The sequence below is a fragment of the Gossypium arboreum genome, chromosome 10 (genome assembly GCF_025698485.1).
Source record: "Gossypium arboreum isolate Shixiya-1 chromosome 10, ASM2569848v2, whole genome shotgun sequence".
NCBI classification, from domain to species: domain Eukaryota; kingdom Viridiplantae; phylum Streptophyta; class Magnoliopsida; order Malvales; family Malvaceae; genus Gossypium; species Gossypium arboreum.
Window position 1 is genome coordinate 116,563,877 of NC_069079.1, and position 12,500 is coordinate 116,576,376.

The 12,500-nt window shown below is 31.7% G+C and overlaps 2 protein-coding genes across 3 annotated transcripts; both read left to right on the top strand.

Annotated features, from left to right (window-relative positions):
* The first annotated feature begins 5,920 nt into the window (after positions 1-5,920).
* On the top strand, positions 5,921-8,414 carry LOC108481979 (peptidyl-prolyl cis-trans isomerase CYP22). Of its 2 annotated transcripts, XM_017785082.2 has the most exons (8): positions 5,921-6,053; positions 6,142-6,391; positions 6,482-6,505; positions 6,592-6,679; positions 7,119-7,211; positions 7,534-7,566; positions 7,884-7,940; positions 8,058-8,414. In XM_017785082.2, exons 2-8 carry the CDS (start codon positions 6,222-6,224, stop codon positions 8,166-8,168), a joined length of 576 nt encoding a protein of 191 aa, XP_017640571.1. In that variant the 5' UTR covers positions 5,921-6,053; positions 6,142-6,221; the 3' UTR covers positions 8,169-8,414. The 2 variants fall into 2 exon arrangements, with proteins under 2 accessions (XP_017640571.1, XP_017640573.1); XM_017785084.2 differs by lacking the exon at positions 5,921-6,053 and having other exon boundaries at positions 6,077-6,391; positions 8,022-8,205.
* A 535-nt stretch (positions 8,415-8,949) lies between these two features.
* LOC108480417 (NADH dehydrogenase [ubiquinone] 1 alpha subcomplex subunit 6) lies at positions 8,950-11,255 on the top strand. The gene is made up of 2 exons (XM_017783410.2): positions 8,950-9,293; positions 10,912-11,255. Exons 1-2 carry the CDS (start codon positions 9,081-9,083, stop codon positions 11,095-11,097), a joined length of 399 nt encoding a protein of 132 aa, XP_017638899.1. The 5' UTR covers positions 8,950-9,080; the 3' UTR covers positions 11,098-11,255.
* Positions 11,256-12,500: the final 1,245 nt, after the last annotated feature.

Consider the following 12,500-nt stretch of genomic DNA (forward strand, 5'->3'; position numbering starts at 1 on the left):
TACTGCTGCTGTCCAAGCAAATTATTTCAATTTGCTCTTAAATTTCCAAGTCCGACCACTTATGAACTTACCATTTGGGTTTAAGACATATCATGGCCACATCATATCTTATTAAATCAACTCATTATGTCCTATTATGATTGAATTTACTCAACGATTAATCGCTTAAAACTTACCTCGGATGTGGTCGAACGATTTCGGCGGCTATTCGATCACTTTTTCCCTTCCCTTATCCAACTTCGATCCTCTAGGCTCTTGAGCTAAATCAAACAAATTTACTTCTCAATCAAACACATACATACGGCAACCATATACATTTCAAAAACCAATTCATTCGTATCATTTGTCCATATATTAGTTTTTAGCATATTTGGTTATTAGAGCGACCTATTTAACTTTCAAGCATTCATTTCTAATTTTAATTAAACAATGCCGAATGCCATTAGCTACTAATGCCACACACACACATGTGCATAAAATTCATCCATACATAACCTCTAGCTCATTCGTTCATTCATCTCTCAAATCTATCAAAGTTTCATGTCAAACTTCCCTGGCCGAATACACATATAAGCACATAATGCACATTTAGCATTTTTTTATTTACTTCATGATACATTCGGCCTTGGCAAAATTTCATTAGAAATCCCTATTAGCCACTTCATCAATCAATTATATCATCCACTTAATATTTCATAACTTATCATGCTAGCTAAATATTATTTATTCAAGTTCATCATCTTCATATTCGGCATTAGCATCAAATATAATAGCCCATTTCTTCCCACTTTGAATCTATGCATCCATGTAATCATAGTTTGTTCAAGCACTCATACAACAAGATTCATCCAATTTAACAAGAAACAAAAACTTTATTCCTCCATAGCTACAATGGTCGAAAGATCTAGACATCTCAATACCGAAATTTCTAACATGGGTTGCCTAAAGAATTTGGTAGGGAGTTCAAATTTATCTAACATTTCAAGTAACTTAACACATCCATATAGCTAACATGCTAGTAGTATCAAGGCATCAACTAAAATTTTGAAGCCTCTTAGCCGAATCCTAACTCTCCAACAACTCCAATTTCGTCCATGAGATAAATAGAAGTAGGCTAACCCTCCAAAGGATGTGTAAACCTCCAAAAGCAACATTGAACATACCTTAATCTCAAGAACCACCTTGGCCGAACTCCTCCTAATCCTCTTCCAAACCAAGCATGAAGCAAGATCTCCTTCCTTCTTCCTTAAAATTTTTGGCTCAAAGAAATGAAAAAGGATGAACAACAATCTTTTTTTTCTTTTTTTTCTTCAACTCACGGCAAAAATGGGGGGGGGGGGGGTAACACTCACACATTCTCTCTTTTTTTTTCTTTTCCATTTCTTTATTACCCATACTCATTAATTTATTTTTTTCCTCCCATGCTGCACCAACATAACATGTCTATGACATGTTTTGCCCATAATCCTTTGTCATGGCCGGCCACTATCAATTAGGGGGGGAAATTTGACATGCAAGTCCTCCCTTTTGATTACATGCACTATTAGGTCCTTATAGATTAGCCTATCACATTTCAAAAGTGTCACACAAGTCCTACTAACTGAATTCACATGCAATCGACTAAATCGAAGCTTGAAATTTTCACACATACTTATTCACAAATAATAAGCATAGAATATAACAATTAATTATTTTTGTAACTCGGTTTTGTGGTCCCGAAACCACTTTCCGACTAGGATCAAATTAGGGGTGTCACATCCAGCATGTTAGGACACGATATTTTTAAGCCTTCAAAAACTGAGATCATCTCATGATTTCCAAAACATGCGAAACAACTCAAGTTGGATTTTAAAATTCACTCGTTCCAAAGGAATAGAATACCACATCCAGCATGTTAGGACACGATATTTTAAGCCTCCAAAAATTGAAACCACCTCATGATTTCCAAAACACGCGACGAAAAATTTTTAAAAGGGTATTCGGTTATTTAGTCCAACGATGAATCGAAACGCAACACGTTAGGGCACGATTCCTCAAATTTCAAAACACGAAACATTGCCTTAATTTGCGAAAAAATAAGCAATTACAAAAACCGAGTCAAAATATACTTGCTTGATTTGTTTGAAATAAAGGATAAGTGAATATGGGAATTATAGTCATGATGCAACAATAAGAAATAAAAACATAATTATATGTATAAAACAATAAAATATGGAGGGAAAAAAACTCATAATACACAAGACCCTATGAAAACTAGAAACCATCGCAAAACAATTCAAAAACCCATATGAAAAATATACAACGGAATAACACATGTTAAAATTCGACATAACTTATATGTACACAAAAACGATAATATATAAACAATTATTAATATATATATATATAATATGCAGGAAGAAATGCGAAATAAATAATATATAACATAATAACAAGTAAAACAAATTGATTTGACTAATGATACATATATGAAAATGGAAAAAAATATAAATAATGCATACACAAAGATACTAAAGTATTTAAAATATAAAAATATAATTTAAAATAAGATCCCTAAGAGAAAACCAAATTATACATAAATAAATTTAAAAGAAAAAATATATACATATATATAATAAATTTAAAAGAAAATATTTACATAAAATAATATGAAAACAATAGTGTACATAGAATAGAGCTAATTTTATCGAAATTATAATATGAAAACAATAATGTACATAGAATAGAGCTAATTTTATCAAAAATTATATATATGTATAATAGTAATATATAAAGGTATTTTAACTAAATTTATACAAGAATTTTAAAACAACACCACATAAAATAGAATTTTACAATAATATTTTTATAATTTAAACAAATAAAAACAAAGTAGAAAATTATTTAGGTAACCTAAAAAGTATATTAAAATAAATTTTTAAAAGTTGTAGTGCCAAATAAATTTAAGAAATAATGTATTATACATGGAAAAAACTCAATTGAAATAAAATCAAATTAAAAGGGACAATTAATAAATAAAATAAACTAGGACCCAAATGTAGCGCGCGCAAATTCGCAAGGACGGAAAAAACTAATAAACCATGCCCCAAAACAATTCATTTCAGCGCGGACTGAAGTGAGTAGACGCGCAAGTTCCCGGGACAATTTAAAAAACAAGGAAAGTATAAACAGGTTTTAATTACAAGTCAGCGCAAGAGGGGAGGGACCAAATGCGCAAATTAACCATTTAAAGAGAATATGTGCATAGACCAAGTCAAAACATATTCTGTTCCTTCCCCCAATGCTATTTTATTTTATTACTAAAATTTAAAACCTGTTTTAAAATCTTTTTTCTTTGCTTAAAAAAAACACTTTAACTTTGTTTTTTAAAGAAAAACCCTAGAACTTAAAAACTTTCCCCTTCTCCCCTTGTTGCCAGCCGAAAGGCTAATAACCAATCGTTCAACCGTCGCCGAGGCCGATTGCGATGATCAGAGCATGGCCTTCCAGTGGTGCGAGCGCGTCGTACCTCCGGGGAGTTTTCCTGTTTCCCATATATTTGGTATTTTATGGATTTGAATGAAAATAGGAAAAAGGTAAAAGAACAGAAAAAAAAAGGAAAATGATGAATAACCACCTTTGAAGTGTTTCTTGGCTGCTCTTTACTCTCTTTTTGTGTATTTTGTATTCCAAAAAATCGTAAAAAAACAAATGAATAATCGTGGCTTTTTATAGCCATTTTTACAACGGTTTCTTTGCCTCTTTGCTCACGTCGTAGGTATGGTTAACGTGGTTTGTGAGTGCGTTGATGGCCGTGGGTGGAGAACATGGGCACATGATGGCTGAAGGGAAACAGTTTCTCTTTGCTGAAAAAGTTTTATGGGCTAGGGTTTTTGTTTTATTTAGATTTATTATTATTTTTACTTTTATATGTGTATGGGTTGTAATTGAGTATTTGGGCTAGAATTAGGTAGCCCGGGCAAAATTTAGTTCTCACATTTATGTAGAAAAGAATATGTAGAAAAGAAGCCATGGTTTTGATAATTGAAATTAAGGAACTTTTGATGTTTGATTGTAATAATTTGAAGTCATTATGAATTAAGTTACTCTGAAGCTTCCACATCATGTGGAAAAATGCAACACGTTTTATACTTTTCCCGAAACACTATGAATATTATTTTGAAGGGAATATACTAGGAGTTTTCCACATTTTTCTAGTAGACTGTGAATAATTATTAATTTTTATTATTATTTTGAAAGAAATAATATTTCTATTGTGAGAATGAGAAATTGGTAGTACAAAAAAATTATTAAAAATGCACCATAGATGTTAGATTCATTCAATCTCTTCTAAATTTTTTAAAAAAAATACTCGAAATTAAAATTAAGAAAAACGCTCAGAACTAAAATTATTAATATTACCAGCCCTTTCAGATAAAACAAAATGGACTATTGTCACCACCACTGCTATTGGAGAACGCAAAACAAATTTTATTTTTTGACATGCTTTCCTCTGTAGCACTTAGCACAACTTGTCTACCAGAAAAATCACCACGAAAACAGTAAAAAGGCCAATAGGAAGAGGAACATAAAGATGTGATTTTATAAATTTAAAATAAATAATGTGACGCCATTTTTTATATACATTATACAAGAATGTATATAATTATGATATTATAATGTGTATTTTTTTATTAATGATATGCATGTAATTAATTTTATGATAGATTATAATATATATACAATTAGCATTATGTATGTATTCATATATACATTTATGTATAAAATAAAAAAGATATTTTATTGATCAATGAGAATAATTTACAGTGTTTCTCCAAAGTCTATATTTATAGACATAAAAAGTATAAATGAAATAGAATTTAAAATTCATCAAAACTTATCTTAATAATAAAATATTCATAGCATTAGGTTATTATAATATGCATTTTATATTAACCATATGTAAGCTTAAATCATAAACATGTAACTAATTTTATAGTAGATTATACTATATACAATTAGCATTATATAATTAAGACAGATTATTGTTAATTATGAATTTTTTAAAAAATTAATTTTTATTTGATTTTATATTATTTTATTTTTCGGATTCATATTAATATTTTTCAAATTAGATATTTGTTATATGATTAAAATGTTAAACTTTGGATTTTTTACAAATTGTTATGAAAATTTTAATTTGTTCGTAAATCTTATGTTTAAGTCATTAGGTATATTTAAATTGTTGTGAAGTTATTATGTTTAATTTGTTTGAAATTTTATTTAACTACATTTTCAATTTGGATTTATTTATTGCTAATTATGAATAAAATTCATTTAACATTATTTTTATTTTATATTATTTGTGGATTCAGATTTTTGTTGATTTAGATATTTGACATATGGTTGAAAATATTAAAGTTAAATTTTAACAGATTTGAATATCCAAATTAAATTCTAATTTAAATAATAATACTCACATAATTTACATATTTAAATTTAAATAATCCAAAATTACATATATCTAACCTACGACAATTTCTACTTAAAATGTGATGATGGGATTGATGTATATGGTCATCATGCTGCGATTGAACTTGATGAAGTTGTAACTGCCATGAAAGGGTTATATTGTTTCAGTTTAATAGAGTTTTCTTTTGGATTTTTCTAAATCGTTTATCATAACTTTTAAATTTATTTTGATAAAATAAGTTTTATTTATTACTTTTAAATATTATTTGACAAAATTTTAAATACTTTTTATAAATATTTTTAAAAAATAACCACTGAATTTTATTTGATATTTTCTAAAAGTATTATTAAATAAAATTGTATTATTTTTACTATTTTAAATAATTTTTAATTTACATTTTCAAATTATTCAAAACCTCCATTCCAGTTGATTTTGAAATTTTCTTATTTAGCCCCCTAATGCCATCCATGCAATTGAAAGGATCCACATCTGTCTTGGTGAGGTATATAGAAGATTTTCCATGTGCCGAGTAAAAATTATGTGCTAGCGAGGATTGACCGGCGGGATACCGAGCAAAGTGACCACGGGCACGGTTGGCTAGGTATGTACAACTAAAATAATAAAATATTAAAGGTCTATTTGAGAAATTTAAAAATAATCACTGTTGAAAACCGGTAAATTAAAACAAGATTCCTCGATGACGAAAAAGACTGCTACCAGAGTAGTACCCAAGTTGTGAGAGGAAGAAGCAGAGTCGCGCACGGCGGCCATGGCGTCTGGAGGAGGAAGCAGCGGTGGAGGTGTGGAGTGGCACGTTAGGCCTCCGAATCCCAAAAATCCAATCGTCTTTTTCGATATAACCATCGGTTCCATCCCCGCCGGCCGTATCAAAATGGAACTCTTCGCTGATATTGCTCCTAAAACTGCCGAAAATTTCAGGTATTTCTACTTCTTCACCCCTCATTTTCTACGATAATTTTATACTTTTAGAATTTTCTGTTTGAACCTTGAAATTTTCCCCATTTGCAGACAGCTATGCACCGGCGAATACAGGTTTTTTTTCCCCACCAAAACTTAATTATCTGTATCTGCGTGATTAATTCATACTTACCCATTTTTATTAATTGGATCGATACCAGGAAAGCAGGGCTGCCTGTTGGTTACAAGGGTTGCCAATTTCATAGGGTTATTAAAGATTTTATGATTCAAGCTGGAGATTTTCTTAAGGTTGGTAATTTATTATTATTATTATTAGAGCTTTCATTTTGCATTTATAATCTTAGCTAATCTGCTCAGTCATGTTAGTCATTGAGTACCCACAATCAGCTTCTCGAGTTTCTTATAGACTATGCATTTTTCATTTGTTTCAGTATATCGATTTCGAGTAGATGTTTGAAGTATTGGTCTTGCTGTTCTTATGTTCTTCATGGAATGTCCTTAGCTTAAATGTCTGAGCCAATATTCCTATGAAGGATAGTTTTTGCCCCTAAAATGGAGGGCGGTGGTTGCCAAAGTACTGATATTTTAATAGCTTCGACCAGTATTTTGATTTTTTAAGTGTAAAATGATGAACAGCTGTTTAAAAATAGTTGTCGATAACATAAAACTATTGAGATCAATTTGCTCCAATGTTATATAATCGTTACATTAAAATCTTGCCTTGCAGGGTGATGGTAGTGGATGTACTTCCATATATGGCCATAAGTTTGAAGATGAAAATTTCATTGCCAAGCACACTGGTCCTGGGCTTCTATCAATGGTATGCTGTTTTTTTATATAATGTTTGAGTAGCCATACACACATATATGTGAAACATTCACACAGTCGTTTCTTCAACTCTTTGTTTTTTCTTGAAATACCCGTGTTTGGCACATATTTGGACATGACTATGCAAATACTTGGAAAAACTTTTAAAAAAACTGAACATACTTGTATCTTACATTGACACCCGAGTCTGGGAGACGAAGTCTCACAATGGAGGGAGAAAGAAATATACCGTTGACCAGTAAAGGTACTAGGATATGGAAACCTTCAGTGAAATTCTACTAAAGTTGTATATTGTTTTACCTTTTATGTTGCAGGCAAACAGTGGTCCAAATACCAATGGTTGTCAGGTAACCTACTCAATTTCTATTTCTTGCTTGCATACACACACATCTGCTATCTGGTGCATTTAAAAAGAAATGCCGATTTCCATTAATGCACACGGTATGAGTAATGATCAAGTGTCTCATATTAAAGGCGAGATAATAGAATTTTCTATTTGTACCATATCTATGCTTAGAGACATGTATCCGTCTGCAAGTTTCCAGTCAGGTGAATTGGGATTTGATGGAAGTATTGTTGTCACAAACTCTTCGAGGACTGTCAGTATGGTTGTCTACTGTTATGAACTATCGCGTATATTGATTTTGGTCTTTATTGACTGCAGTTTTTTATCACGTGCGCGAAATGTGAGTGGCTTGATAATAAGCATGTTGTATTCGGGGTATGTTCTCTAACCTTTTAGTGCAGAGTACATCCGGATTTTGGATTTCCCCAATTTTTGAAAGTCGAATAATATTCATAGAAATGACGAAGAATTATGTCGTCCGTGATTGCGCAGAGGGTACTTGGAGATTGTCTTCTCGTTGTTCGGAAGATCGAGAATGTGGCTACAGGACCAAACAACCGGCCGAAATTACCATGCATTATAGCTGAGTGTGGGGAAATGTAAAACTAGTAATTCATTTTACACATTTGCTGAGGAAGACTACCCATAAACGAAATTGCTGTAAAACTTTTAGTTTTTTTTTAACAATCTTATTATAGGTTCCGATTGTATCTGCTCTTTTTGAGGCAATGACTAGTCCTTCCCCAATCTATAAATAAGAGTATAATGCACTTTAGCACATCCGAACTCACATTCTTCTGTATTGACAAGTTAAGATTTAATAAAAATTTTAGAACTTATTTACTCTAAGATCCATCTATTTGACTTTATACAGAATTTAATGAGATTTGAATATTTGATTTCTTTGATTTATATCAACTATATTTAATTAAATTTATATGAATTTAATATTTAAACATTAAAATTGATATCAAATCTTTGATTATGAATATTGCACAATTGATTTTATCTCAAAATATTTTGTACTTGATATTTAGTTTTTATACTAAAAAATTTTAAATTTATTTTTTTCACTTTTTCAATTTAAAAATCTTAGTACAATTTTTGGCATTATTAATATTTATTCCAAAAAAAAAGGTATTTAACGAATTGAATTATATATTGAGCTAATGCAATCTTTTATACAGATATTTTAGTTTTTACAAAATATATTTTAAACTAAATTAGATGTATTTATAAATGATTATTTATGTAATAAAAAGAATGAGTTTAAGTTGGGTTTAAACCGGGTTTACAGTTGAGACTGAAAATCTTAACTAAAGCCCGGCTCAAAAACTCAGTCCATCTATTATCTATGGCTGATCTACTGCAGTAAAACGACAGCGTTTGGGCTTCTGGAGTCTTCACATTGATAATAGGTGTACTAAGTTCATTTCCTCCCACATTATCCCTCTCACCTCCTGACTCAAGAGTCACTGAACGAGTCGAGTCGAGTTCGAACTCAGATTACCCAAAATGGCATTCACATTGAGGAGTGTGAAAGTACCGCCCAACTCAGCGAGTTTGGAAGAAGCAAAGAGCCGGGTCTTCGATTTCTTCAGACAAGCTTGTCGGTCAATCCCCACTATTATGGATATCTATAACCTAGACGACGTCGTCACCAAATCCGAGCTCCGTTCTTCCATCTCCTCCCAGATCCGTAAGAACTCTCATGTTACTAACCCTAAGGTCCGTTCCCCAATCTCTCCGTTTTAGATCCTTTTTATTTAATTTATTTTTTGATTTGTTAAACTTTTGGGAAATTGCATCTTTCCTAGGGTTAGGAAAATATTGTATTGCTTGCACTTAATTTCTGGAAATAAATAAAATTTATAGCTAATTTGAATTAAGAGAAATTAAAAAAATGAAAAATAAGATTATTCAAGGAATGGTGATTATCCTATTGAAATCTGAGTTTAAACTAAGCTTAGTTGATGTAGGATTGTGATGGAAATGGTTGGATATTTTTATTTTTTTATTGTTTTGGGGAAGTAGTTTCGATTTCGATGTCTTTATATTTAACGGGAATGCTAAATTATGCTGTTGAATCAGATTTATTTCATGAGTTGCCTTCATTGTGCTCTCCTCTGATCAAGAAGGGGACTGGAAATGAGATTTAAGAAGAGCTTTATTGATGGTATATTTTCGAAGATTAATTTGGAGAATGCTGATGAGTTTTTCTGAAATGAAATGTTTGGATTAAACTGGGATTTCAATAGCTTCGTGAACAATTGTTCTAGTATTGTCTTTTTTACTTTCTAGTGCTTTGTGTGCCAATTACTCTGGCTTGTTCCGTATGTTGCTACGAAGTCGTAAATGGAACAGTTTAAACTTGTTTTGAATGTCCATTGATGTAATCTTTCGATAAGCTGTTTTGAGTTTGAAGTCCTTTGAATGGCATGGAGAAAGCTAAGGTTTAACCCTCTTGTTTTTTCATCTTGAATAATTCTTGTACTCTAGCCAGATGATACAGTGGCTGTTGATGGTGAATGAGGATTATTTTGCATATCAAAATGAACCATTTGTATTAATCATGTATAATTTGTGCTGCAAATAAAATTGTTTTTCACATTGAGAATGAGGTTTAAAGCTTATTTTGGGGTGGTTTCTATGGAAATTGATCAATCAAACCTGCTTCTAGTGTATAACTGGTATTGCAGGTTTTCTCTAGAGAAACTGATGACATATTTGATGCTATAAGAGTTCTACTTTTTATTCTGTTTTTTTTTTCCCTCCATATATTTTAAGGATCCTTGGAAGGTCATATTCTATACCCTTGTTTGGATATGCGTTAGAACATGGTATCGGACATGGATACTTCAAGAAAACTGAATTGATGGATTCCATGCACGCTATTGGTTGTATTTCTCAAGTAGAAGTCTTCAATAAATGTTTTAGTTTCAATAATCTAGTGGGCAGCAGTTCTGAGTGATGTTTTACCCTGAAAATGAATTTGTCAATATCTCATTAGCTACCTAACACATAGAGTTAATAGTTTTCATCACACTTTAGGAACTGCATCTAACTCATAGGAGATGGTGACATTAAAGTTGAATGTAGAAGAGCGGCATTGGTGGATATTTGATTTATTTCCCAGAAATACTTTACAATACCTTATGCATTCTCTTTTACTGCCTTCTTGTTGGTAACCTGTAATTGTTTGGCAGAGCTGCCTTGTTCCTGATGATAATTCCATGGCATTTTGATAAATTGGTGTATAGTTTTTATATCTTCTGTTTATGGATGAGTTGTATGGGTATTGGAATTACTAGAAAGATTCTTTACATTGCAAAATGTTTGGCTGCAGGTAATTGATTTGCTGCTGTTTAAGGGTATGGAAGAGCTGAACAACATCGTTGAACATGCAAAGCAACGGCACCACATTATCGGGCAGTATGTGCTGGGTCGTCAAGGGCTTGCACAGGATTTGGACACCAAGGATGAAGGCACGTCTGATTTCCTCAAGAATTTCTATAAAAGCAACTACTTTTAAACATTCCGCTATCATGGACAGCTTCTAGAGTTTTGCTTTCGAGCTTTTGACTTCATAATAATGTTCCTATCCGTGCCAATTGGTTCGGTAATTCCATCGAATTTATTTCGTGTTGGTTTTCATTAATTTGGTGAAATGCATGCGTGAATTCTGGTGAATTGCTGATCAGGATAGTGTATTATATTGCCAAATCAAACTTGGCGTTTTTCTTGGCCATTTGCCAGTGCAACACAATCAGTTAAATTAGAAACAGAAGACTTTGGAATAACTATTGAAACCCTTCTTAACAGTTTAATACGATTTGCATGAATGAGTAATCAAATTAAACAGAGAAAAAGAGAAAACAATTGTAATTTGCAGAGATATTATTACTATTAATAATATTAGTTTTGTTTACATCGGAAATTAAATGAGCTTTATAACGCACTAAAGCGAACAGCAGGTTCTGCAGCTTGCAGAGTCTTCTATTTCTATTTTTTCAATCGCTCATCTTCTTCTCTATCCTTTCCAAACACTTGCTGTCACTCACTTCTTTATATCCCTGATAACCTCTTGCAATCGCGGGCTTGTAATTTGTCAAAGGATTCATCTCATAAACGCATGGTGTAGATTCAGGAACTGAAACAAAACCTGTTGCTGTTGCTGTTGCTGATTCAGGTGCATTCTCTATAATTAATAATGTGCACAACTATAACATCTCTTGCCTCCTTTCCCTCAACTGAATCATACAGTGGTTTTTTATGGAAGTTGAGGACAAAATCTTGAAACGAATACAATATCTCCTATTAAGGGGTCTGTTGGCTCAAAAGCGGACGCAATTCAAAGACTTTCAGAAGAGGTCTAACCTCCTCTCAACAGTATTTTTACTCTTTTTTTTTTTTTTGCCTATTTTAATTTAGTACCTGAACTTAAAAATTAAATTTATTTTTTTTGTTACACTTATATTTTATTAAAATTTGATGACGTGATATTTTAAAATTGTGCCACCTATACCATATAAAATTTATCAAAAATGGTTGAATTTGAGACTATTTTGATGAGTCCATGTGATATGGAAGGCCCTGGTAAACTAGTCAAGTTGTTGGGACAAGACCAGGCTCAAACCGATTACAAATTTGATTTGGCTGATTGAAATTTGAGTAGGTAAAGTCGACTTTTAGTCCAAGTAACCTGAAATAATGCAACACCAGAATTAGTATGAAGTATTATGGAGATGGAATCAAGAAAAAGCAAGAAGGACCAGTTTTAAGAGCAGCTTAATGGAGTAGCCTTGTTCCACATCATCTTCTCCTGCATGATTCATCCCATAACCTAATAACATTGTGGTTCATACAATTTCAATTTTTTTAAAAGTTATGATAAGATTTTCAATATATATATATATATAATATTATGATTTTATG